General features: G+C 34.9%; 2 protein-coding genes and 1 long non-coding RNA gene across 5 annotated transcripts in view; 1 reads left to right on the top strand and 2 right to left on the bottom strand.

Moving 5' to 3' along the window:
- LOC142226407 (uncharacterized) overlaps positions 1 to 4,044 on the bottom strand; it is a 47,950-nt gene extending 43,906 nt beyond the window's left edge. For 2 of the 3 annotated variants that reach the window (XM_075296412.1, XM_075296411.1), the window contains exons 1-2: positions 3,539 to 4,043; positions 2,933 to 3,469 (exon numbers count right to left, since the gene is read on the bottom strand). In XM_075296412.1, the coding sequence (XP_075152527.1) occupies positions 2,933 to 3,469; positions 3,539 to 3,962 (961 nt within the window). In that variant the 5' untranslated portion in view covers positions 3,963 to 4,043. Of the gene's footprint in view, positions 1 to 2,932; positions 3,470 to 3,538 lie in introns of all 3 variants that reach the window. The other variant, XM_075296410.1, reaches the window with a different exon arrangement.
- Positions 4,045 to 4,619: 575 nt separating this feature from the next.
- Positions 4,620 to 5,407, bottom strand: LOC142224139 (uncharacterized). Its single transcript, XR_012719051.1, has 2 exons — positions 4,891 to 5,407; positions 4,620 to 4,833 (listed from the first exon to the last, which is right to left on the bottom strand). It is a non-coding gene; the product is annotated as an uncharacterized LOC142224139 (long non-coding RNA).
- Positions 5,408 to 8,475: 3,068 nt separating this feature from the next.
- Positions 8,476 to 10,185, top strand: LOC142226401 (uncharacterized). The gene is made up of 2 exons (XM_075296396.1): positions 8,476 to 9,127; positions 9,184 to 10,185. The coding sequence occupies exons 1-2, from the start codon at positions 8,546 to 8,548 to the stop codon at positions 10,174 to 10,176; spliced, it is 1,575 nt and encodes a 524-aa protein (XP_075152511.1). The 5' UTR covers positions 8,476 to 8,545; the 3' UTR covers positions 10,177 to 10,185.
- The last annotated feature ends 997 nt before the right edge of the window (positions 10,186 to 11,182 follow it).

Below are 11,182 nucleotides of genomic sequence, written 5' to 3'. Positions count from 1 at the left end.
ATAGATATTTATCTTAGAACTAGCATCGATTCAAGTTTGTTCTCGAAACGACAGCATGCATACTCGAAGGGCAGGTCTACTGAGACCGCACTACATGAACTAGTCAGCTTTATTGAAAGCTCACTATCTGTCCCACGGTTAGGCCTATTTCCTTAGGGGGTATTGAAATTCCCTTTGGTGAGTGTGCAAAATACCTTGGCGTTATTTTGGACAGGAAGCTGAACTTTAAGCTTAATATTGAAGAAAGGGCGAGAAAAGCAACTGTAGCTTTGTACTCGTGCAAAAAGGCAATAGGGAAAAAGTGGGGACTAAAACCAAAAATTGTGCATTGGCTATACACTGCAGTAGTTAGACCTATAATGCTATATGGTGTTGTAGTCTGGTGGCCGGCACTTCAGAAACCGACTTGTTTAGATAAAGTTCAGCGTATGGCGAGCTTATGTATCTCAGGCGCATTTAGTAATACTGGAACAGACTCCCTTAATGTCATGCTACATCTATTGCCTTTAGACATTTTGGCCAAACAGTCAGCTGCAACAACGGCTGTGCGGTTGCGCGAGCTATCGCTGTGGTCGGAAAAAATGTACGGTCATAGTTCGGTCCTCAAAGTAATGCCAGATGTGCCTAACGTAGTGGATTACACCCTGGCAAAACCACTTTTCGACAAAAAGTTTGAAACTCTAATTCCCAACAGTGAGGCGTGGTGTACACAGACCCCGGGGAATAAAAGATATATAGATTTCTATACTGATGGCTCCAAATTGAATGGACAAGTGGGGTTCGGAGTATATTCTAAAGATCTGGAAATTCGAATAGCGAAAAGATTACCTAATCACTGTAGTGTTTTTCAGGCTGAAATATTGGCAATAAGAGAGGTGGTGAATTGGCTGAGAAGTAATGTTCCAACAAATATTGGCATTAATATATACTCAGACAGTCAACCTGCAATAAAATCCTTGGACTCTGTGTTCCTTAACTCAAAAACGGCCATAGACTGCCGCAAATCTCTCAACGAGATGGCTGAGCAGTACAATATTCACCTAATATGGGTGCCTGGTCATAGGAACATACCAGGGAACTGTGAAGCAGATGTGTTAGCAAGGCTAGGAACTACCTTACATATTCCAGGGGAACTAGAATCTGTTGGTATGTCTCTGGCCACCTGCAAGCTCTTACTGCGTGAGAAGGCTGTTATGATGGCCAATATTCGATGGGAAAATTGCAAGGGTTGTAACAACACCAAGCAAATATGGCCCCATTTAAACTTAAACCGCACACTAGATATGCTAGTGTTCTCAAGGCGTCAGATAGCACTCCTAATATCTGCTATAACGGGTCGCTGCCTGATAGGCGAATTTGCAAAAACTATAGGTGCGAAGTATAATGACTATTGTATAAGCTGTCATGACGTGGAGGAAAAGGAATCAATTAAACACCTCTTGTGTGAGTGTCCTGCTTTTTGTGTAAGGCGTAAGCGAATTTTAGGAGCATATAGCTTTAGATTACTGGCTGACCTGGAAAACGTTAACTTAAGCAGTTTTTTAATGTTTTTGGAGCAATCTGGTTGGTTCCACAAAAGTAAATAATAGAGAAGGTTCAGTGCTTAAGACTAGAAGTGCCCATATGTAATAGGTACTTTTAGTTAAATGTGGTATCACAATGGACTGAATAGTCTAAGTGAGCCTGAAATTTAATCGGGCTGCCACTTTAACCTAACCTAACCTATGGTGTCATGGACTCAATGTATAATTTTATCTCCTGCATACTTTAATTGTTAGATTCCAAAATTGCAATACAACCCCATAAAATCACATACAGTAATTAAAAATTACAATATCTTATTGTGGTTGAAACTTTGTTCAAAATAAATTGAAATTGAAAAATTGAAATCCCCGACTGTGAAAACCACTAAATTTTAAATTTGGTGTCCAACTACCCTGTAATGCAGGCCACAATTTACAAATTTTCATGTCAATAATCGAAATAACTACTTGACTGAGCCTCACGGCCCCTGTGTTAATAAATATGTATAAAATAGGACAATATTAAACTTTGAATTATTATTTAATAAATTCTATACATCAAACATTGCGAAACATTGAAAAAAAAAAAATAATAATAATAAAATTTTTAAAAACAAAAAATGGAAAGCCACAGCATTTCAAAAAAGTAACTATTGATTTCGATTTTACAAAAATTCTGTGTTTATTGAAAAATCTTTACTAATTTTCCGTTTCTTATTTATAATTAAAGTATATAGCATTAAAGTAAATTACTAAATAATTAATTTTGTTAACTACAGATCTCTAGAAAATCTTTGGATACGTCTATTCTTATAACTTAGAAAAACGACATAGGTCATAGGCGTTAAATTGCACGTTATTAAGTATTTAAAAAGTGTTATTTCGGGGTTTCCAAAGTTTTTGCAGTCATCATAGTAATTTAAAGATCTCTCAATTCAATAACGACCTTCATATTCTTAAAATCTACATAAAAAATCGATTCATAGATTTTTGCCAAATCAAATTCGATTTTAAATATCCTAAAAAAATTGATTAATCACTAAACACCTTCCTACTTTTTTTTTGGGCAAAACGTCTAATGGCCGAAAGTTGATTTCCGTATTCTGTATTTCTAGATACAAAAGTCACTTTTTTTTTGGTTTTGGAGATGTGGCCAAAAGAAGTTTTTCATATAAAAATTTGATGTTTTTTAGGATTTGGATGGAATGTTCTCAATTTAAAATCTTTTTAAAGAGGGCTAGTCCGACATGAAACTAATTTGCATTTCCGATTAACTTTAGCAGAATAATGGATGATCATAATATATCATCATATATATGGATGGTCTTATATCATACTGATATTGTTTGATATATTTGGTATTTTATTATAAATAGGAATTGAGTGAAAATTGTTCGCCGCATACTTACCCTTTGGAACAGCTCGTAATCCCAAAGCAAAATCCATAGACTCTTCGATTATTTCCAATTGTTTGCTTAGACCTCCAATGTCATCTGTTGTAATTAAGTGACTCATGCCGCCTCCGTCACTGGTTTCATCTGATGTTTTTATATTTTCGTAAATTATCCTAATATCAGTAGAAATTGTAATTTTAAATATATCTCCTCGATTTATATTTTTATCCAAACTTAATTTGTCAAAAGCTTTATCAAGATCGCAGGCATTATCTTCACAGACACTCGCTGCATTAAGAACTTTAAGTTTGAGACTTTTATTGAAAAAATCATATTTTATCAATGAGTCTTTCACAAAACAAAGATTTTTTAGTTCAAATTTTAGAAGACGCTCCAAATCTGAGATTTGTTGGGAATTTAAAATGCATCCTTTTTCTTGATCCTCTGTTAGGATTTGCAATAGGATTGATTTTGCTGTTATAGGCTGACCTTTTGGCAATGCCTGTATTTGCCACATGTGCCCCTTAAATCCAAGCCAATTATTTTTATAATCTGGAAAATACCAAAAGCCAATGAAATATTAAACCCACAGTTTCTCAGATTAGCATATTAACAACATACCATCATCGTTAATGAAGACAGTGGTTAAAAACTTATCTGGAATTGGCCATACGTTACGTATAAAATTCACATGCTGTACTTTATCGTTGGAACTGATTAGTATTTCTTGACCAATATGTAATCCAGACAAACGCATTGCACCTTCGGATAAGTATATCAAATTATTTAAATATTTTTGTGGCATCTCTTTTAAAGACTCGATCTCGAATTTCCTGACTTCCAAGCTGCTCGTGTAGAAAATTCCTCTTCGTATATACTCAATGGATTCTCCCTTTTCTGTTTCGGTTTGGCCATCTCCAATAAGACAAATTTGTTCATGTCCATCCCTATCATTAGCTGTTATATGCGCCTCACAATTTTCACAATAATACCATATAGCGGCAGCTTTGTTTGCACTTTTCTTACTGGACGATTTTGGAGGCATCTTGCACAGAGTTTATCCAACCGGCTCAACAAATGTGTTGCACTATGTTTGTGTTTACCACACCACAAACCACACCATGTGTTTTTGTTTTGATTTTATCAATCAGCTGTTGCCATAGACTAAGCAATGTATAGGTGTCTCAAGAGAAATCACAGCTCTGTAGTTTGTCTCTACACTGCAGATGGCGTTGTTTCTTCTGCAAAAAATTGACATTTTTCCGAATTACCATGGCTGAACAAGAAGGTTAAATCATAGGCCCATATGATTACAATTTTTTTATTTCGACAAAATTTTAAGATGTCAAAATCATATGTTTATGGTGATTGCAGCTATCCAAATGACACTGCATAGCAAATGCATCTCAAACAAACTCGCGCATTCATAGCTGGAGAATTGTTCAAACCCTGCCAACATTTTTTGAATTTGGGGACTCTTTTGAGAATCCCCACTACGTCGAAAACAATCATTTACGACATCAAAAACTCGTCGGAAAAGCGCCGTCACTATTGAGAAGTTGTACCACGCCAAGTTACTACAAAAATGTTTCGCATGAGTGCAATTATTAGGTGCCCTTATAGATCAATTTAGAACGACGCCAATAAGGGACCCTCCAAACAATCAGAAAAAGTGCATTTTAAGATAGTTGTAAAAGAATCATTGTGGTCGAGTAAAACGCGTTTGTTTAGATATTTATTAATTTGATTAAACATTTACAAATTCTTAAAAATATAACATTTATACCACTATCACATTACATTTAACATAATTTTTAGCATTAATGATGATGTTGAGTTACAAGTAGCGAGTTACATGTTGCTGCGTCTATCAACCAGTGTTTTTATTCCATGGAGGCAGCGTGTCTGTAAAATATCTGAAAAACAATCACTTTATTCCATTTGGAAAATCACCAAATTGTTCACCAATATACCTTTCACAATTTTAAGCGTATAATCTATGTTTTCAGAACTTTATTTTCGTTTTTATTTAATTAAAATATAACAAGCTGGTTGCGCTTGGCGTTTCACAAAAAAATGGCTTTTTTAACAGTAGGGATGGCAAATTACTTGCATGTACTTCTTGATGTACCTTTTCATGATGGTTGAAGTGACATTTACGAGTCTGTGGTAACGATGAGGTTGAAATGGAACTTTGAAATGCTGGCAGGGAAGATGACTTGAGTATCTTGATAACATATTCCAGACCCAAAATACCACGCACATCAGTTTTTAAACTGCATCATAAACTGTTTTTGTTAATAGATGGCGAAGATCCATTTGACTGACTTCCATTCTTAACTTTGGTGGGTATTATAGTCTTATTTGTCTCAAATAGGCGTTCCTCGTATGAATTATCCACTTCACAATCACTCATAGGTGACGCAATTAAATTTGAACCTTTATTTTTTTCTGATTTGAATTATTTTTTTCAGGACAATTGAAAGAATAAATAATTGCCACTTTTACCAATGCCATACGATTCTTTTATCAGCTGATTTTGACTTCTTAAAATTGTAAACAACATATTGAAATTTGTTGTTTTTGTTGTCGTGATTCAACCTCCTTATTCAGCCATGGGGCCGATGTTGAATGTGAACCACACCTAAACGCCAAGTTTTTTTCCGAATTTTATATGACATTTCTCTATTTCAACCTTCCTCAATTTGAACAATGGAGAGATACACAGGATTTATAAATAAATTATTATATAAAAATTTCATATTTGAACAAAAAATTGTGACCAAAACCGCGAAAATACGAAATTTAATTACAATTTAAATACCCCTGCCAACATTTTTTGAATTTGGGGACTCTTTTGAGAATCCCCACTACGTCGAAAACAATCATTTACGACATCAAAAACTCGTCGGAAAAGCGCCGTCACTATTGAGAAGTTGTACTACGCCAAGTTACTACAAAAATGTTTCGCATGAGTGCAATTATTAGGTGCCCTTATAGATCAATTTAGAACGACGCCAATAAGAACCCCTGCAAACTATCAGAAAAAGTGCATTTTAAGGTAATTGTAGAAGAATCATTGTGGTCAAGTAAAACACGATTGTGTAGATGTTTATTGATTTGATTAAACATTTATAATTTCTTATAAATATAACATTTTTCGGTTTATCTCATCACATTTAACATAATATTTTGCATTAATAAAAGAATGATGTTGAGTTTTAAGTAGCAAGTTACATATTGCAGCGTCTATCAGCCAGTTTGTTTATTTTCGATGGAGACAGCGTGCCTGGAAAAATATTTGAAAAACGATCACTTTATTCTATTTGGAAAGTCGAGAGGATGATAGATATTTATCTTAGAACTAGCATCGATTCAAGTTTGTTCTCGAAACGACAGCATGCATGCATGTCCCACGGTTAGGCCTATTTCCTTAGGGGGTATTGAAATTCCCTTTGGTGAGTGTGCAAAATACCTTGCCGTTATTTTGGACAGGAAGCTGAACTTTAAGCTTAATATTGAAGAAAGGGCGAGAAAAGCAACTGTAGCTTTGTACTCGTGCAAAAAGGCAATAGGAAAAAAGTGGGGACTAAAACCAAAAATTGGGCATTGGCTATACACGGCAGTGGTTAGACCGTTAGACCTATAATGCTATATGGTGTTGTAGTCTGGTGGTCGGCACTTCAGAAACCGACTTGTTTAGATAAAGTTCAGCGTAACCTAACCTATAGGAGCCAAATTCAAATTTTTTTGAATTTGACGGCAATACTGAGAATTCCCACCACGTCGAAAACAATCGTATACGACATCAAAATAGTGTTGTAAATTTTGATTACTTTTGACTACTCGTTACTACTCGTTACTTTTGAATTGAGTACTCGTTACTACTCGTTACTTTTATAAAAAAAAATTAAAAAAGAAATTGTGGGCACTTTTTAATAATATCTTCCTCTTTTTTAAATTTAAAAACAGTATAGAAAAGCAAATTACTTTAGCCAGTTTTATTCTAGTGTTATAAAATGTGGTGTTGTAGATATATGGGTCTCGTTAGAAAAAGATTTTCACCAATCATTCAAATTTTTAGAGCCAATTATTTGGTATTTTTTCGTCAGGGTATATCTAAATGGCATTGTGTATTACTGATGCTTGCAATTTGCAAACTTTTTAAATCCACCATTCTCCACCATTGACAGTGGATGAAAATATTTAGCGATCATTTTTATCGTGAGACCCAATGTTGAAATTTTCCAAGGGTTTTTGAATAAGCTTGGGTACCTTCTCTGAAAACAATTGGATTGAACCAGCTGAAGTCAACGACATTATTATTCATACTATTCGCATGAGACGTGATCCATGTGATGCTTTAATATATAGCTCCCACCTACACCCATTTTTTTCAAATGCAAACGTTTTTAAGAAATCAGATAAATTTTTGCACTTTCTTCAAAGGTAAAGCCATATATCCTTTTTGGTGTTATTTTAACTGATAAAACGATTTTCGAAAACTTCAATTAATATTTTCCAAGAAGTCAAGAATTTTACTTCCAAACCGCCAACTTACTTACCGTCAGAAGAAAAAAACTGGCATTGAAGATATTGAGTACTCTTTTACTAGTAACGAGTACTCAAAAAATTAGTCAGTAACGAGTACTTGTCATCAAATACTCGTTACTTTCCCAACACTACATCAAAAACTCGTTGGTAATGCGCTTTACAGACTATCAGTTATTCCGGATGGAATGTCGGTGTTTGTAAAGAATCTTACAGTGTGTCGGATCGATAAGACTTGTCGGCGATGACTAAATAATTGGTAAATGTGTTATCGATCCCATAAACATACAGCAGAATCGATTATGCCTTCGGACTTAACTTATAATGTGCACAATATATGGGATATGTTCAACACGATCACTGTCGTCCGGAATAACTGATAGTCTGTAAAGCGCATTACATGTTCAGCGTCTATCAGCCGTTTGTTTATCTCGATTCCATTTGGAAAGTCGAAAATTGTTCACCATATCCCTTTCACAATTTTAAGCGAGATAACTATGTTTTCAGCACTTTATTTTCGTTTTTATTTAAATAAATTATAATAAGCTAGTTCCGCTTGGCGTTTCACAAAATATAAAATGGCTCTTCTAACAATGGTGATGGCAAAATACTTTCATGTACTTTTTGATATGCTTCCCCCATCACAGTTGGCGATTGTTGTAGTGACATTTACGAGTCTGTGGTAGCGATGAGGATTAAATGGAACTTTGAAATGCTGGCAGGGTGTGGTCAAGTAAAACACGATTGTGTAGATGTTTATTAATTTGAATAAAAATTTATAAATTATTCCAGGTATAACATTTATACGATTCTTTCGATTGAAATACGACGAAGCTATCTATCGTTCGATATATAGAAACGGGGAATTATTTTCGGTGAAAGCCACACTTATAGTGTGAACGAGTTTCAGCAACACTACCATGATTCCACATCGTGAAAATCGTCCATATGGCACCCTATCATATTTAGAAAAAATCTGGCAACAATGCCTTTCGTAAATAAAAACAATAAACATAAACATTTACATATGTTACCAGTTCCAGAAGTATTCGTTAAAAGTACTTAAAAATTTGTACAATGATTAAAACAGAGCTTCCTGTTGTTGCTCCGACATTACATCAACCTCTACACTCAAAGGTTACAAACTATCTCAATGACCAACGACGACAGGGACAGTTTTGTGATTTAATATTGGAACTGGAAAATGGTGATTCCATTTTTGGTCACTTTTGTGTTGTAGCCGCCCAAAGCCGATTCATTGGTGGTCCTCATTTTCAGCAAACAAATCTACATTTCTCCATACATAATCCCTTAAAGGTACAAATAAAAAATTTCAATTGCTCAGAATGTTTGCAAAGCATTGGAGATTTCTTCTATGAGGATATGGTTACTATTGTAAAGGAACATATTGAGCACTTCAAACATCTAGCAAAAATTCTTGTGGTGGGAGAGTTAATGAAAGTCTTTCAAATACCAGAAGAAACACAAGAGATTATAGAAATTAAAAGTGGATTGGTTTTAAATGAGCAAGAAGGTGGGAAACCTGGTGATACCAGCAGTGAGCAAGTACAACTAGGGGAAATTACTTTGAGTGGGCAACAGTCTGAAGCCAAGATTAAACCTGAAAATATTTTCGATGAAAAAAAGACATATTTTAAGGTATTTAATTGCTTGCTTTTGTCACTCCATTTTTGTTCATCCTCCCTCCTTTACAGCTTCGAAATCCTCGTGCGTCCTCTTCCAATTGTAAGATAAACTACTGCTTGGCATGTGATTTCAAATGCTATCGTGTCCAAGAGATGATCAATCACATGCGTAATTGTGAAGCATCCCATTTAACTTGTTCTCTATGCGAAGCCGGGTTTCTAAGCTGGAAGGAGTATGACGAACATCTAAAGAAGCACGATGCTGATTTAAAGAAACCATTTTTCTGCTTAGAATGTGGCATACGGTTTATGACCCGTGCTGCCCTTATTCTTCATAATCCGAAGCACTCAAAGGAAACACCCCATCTTTGTCCACATTGTGGCAAAGGTTTCAAATGGAGACAAGGTTTGAACATTCACATACAAGCCCACAATTCGGAAAAACCAATGCTTTGCGATGTGTGCGGTTATAGTACAACACATTTGAAAGCTTTGAAATCTCACAAACTACGACATACAGGAAATTTTTTCAAATGCACTTATCCCGGGTGTCATCATCAGGCGAATCGCAAAGAAAATCTCAAATTGCACATTGAAACTCATGAACGTAATGAAAAACAAGAACGTCCATTTGTATGTGAAATTTGCGGCTGCAAATTTAGCCTCTCCAAAAATCTCAAACGCCATGCCATGAAGCATTCAACCGATAATGTTAACAAATACAAATGTCAATTGTGTGCATTCAAAAGTCATCGATCGGATAAATTAAAGGAGCATGTCCAGAGAGTACACACTGAAAAGGCTGTACAATTAGAATTGCCAGAAATTGTGGAGAATGCCTTTGAATCGAAAATCGATTTGGACGAATTTCATCTACCATCACTGGAGGACTGTGGAAAGGGTGGAGCTGGTAATGCCAGTGATGCAGTAAATGAAAAGGATAAAAAGAAAGTTCGTAAAAGATTGCCAAAAGCTAAAATATTGCCCGCAAATAGAATACTCAAGATTATAGCACCAAAACCAAGTGCAGATGAAATAAAAGCGGAAGAAGCAAAAAAGTAATACCGACAAGCAACGTTTTACAATAGTTTACAAAGGGGAAAAAGTATGTATATATTGTATGCAGTTGTATTACAACTACTTTGGTTTTCAACCATAAACCATAGAATGGGAAGTAAATTGGTAGCCATTCATTTGTTAAGATATATAAAAATACTTATATCGGACTATGTATCCACATAATTAGCCACAATCAATATTTTGGGATGGTTCGTCAATTGTCTACTGAACTTTAGCTCATATCCATCTACGGAGGCTAAGTTTTAGAATGGACTACAAAGGCCTATTTTTACTCCTAACCTAACCTAAACGTCTCATTATGGTTGCATTGGACTTTGTCTAAATCCTTGGTTCGGTAAGCAACGACTTAATTATTTCAAGAGATAAAAACGTATGTCTGGTGGACAATAATATGTGTAATTTTGGAGCAAAAATCTTGTCCTAGAATGAAAGCACAAGTGGAGTTTACGTGTAAAGGTCTCACCTATCTTCCGCCTGATTGTCTATCGGGTAATATTCCATAGCCAAATCAGGCCGAGATGAAAATTAATGATTGCACTAAGCGACTCTTGTTGAAATAAATCTGCAAATTTCGTTAACAGGAACCAAATTTAGTTGGTGAGGAGGATATCCACATTCATGATCACACCATTCCCAAGCACGGTTGCCACATTTGGTTGAATTCTACCAAAAATGGCAACTTTTTTACTGTTTGGTAGATTTGTAGAATTCTTGATATTTTGGTAGATTTTGCAGAATATTCCTCTTTTAGCTAATAATTTTTTCTATAGAAATGTTTTCACCAAATTTTCGAGAGAAATAACATTTTGATAAAACTTCCTATAAAAAGGAAGTTTTCGCAATTTTTATAATAGAAATAAAGCTTTTAACAAATTTATCGGCAGAAATAAAATTTTCACAAAATTTTCTATAGAAATAATATTTTGAAAAAATTTTCTATAGTAATACAATTTTGACAAACATTTTTATAGAAATACAATTTTGACAA

This window comes from Haematobia irritans, chromosome 2 (assembly GCF_050003625.1).
Source record: "Haematobia irritans isolate KBUSLIRL chromosome 2, ASM5000362v1, whole genome shotgun sequence".
NCBI lineage: Eukaryota > Metazoa > Arthropoda > Insecta > Diptera > Muscidae > Haematobia > Haematobia irritans.
Note: the sequence above shows the minus strand (reverse complement) of the source record. Positions and strands in the feature narration are given on the sequence as shown.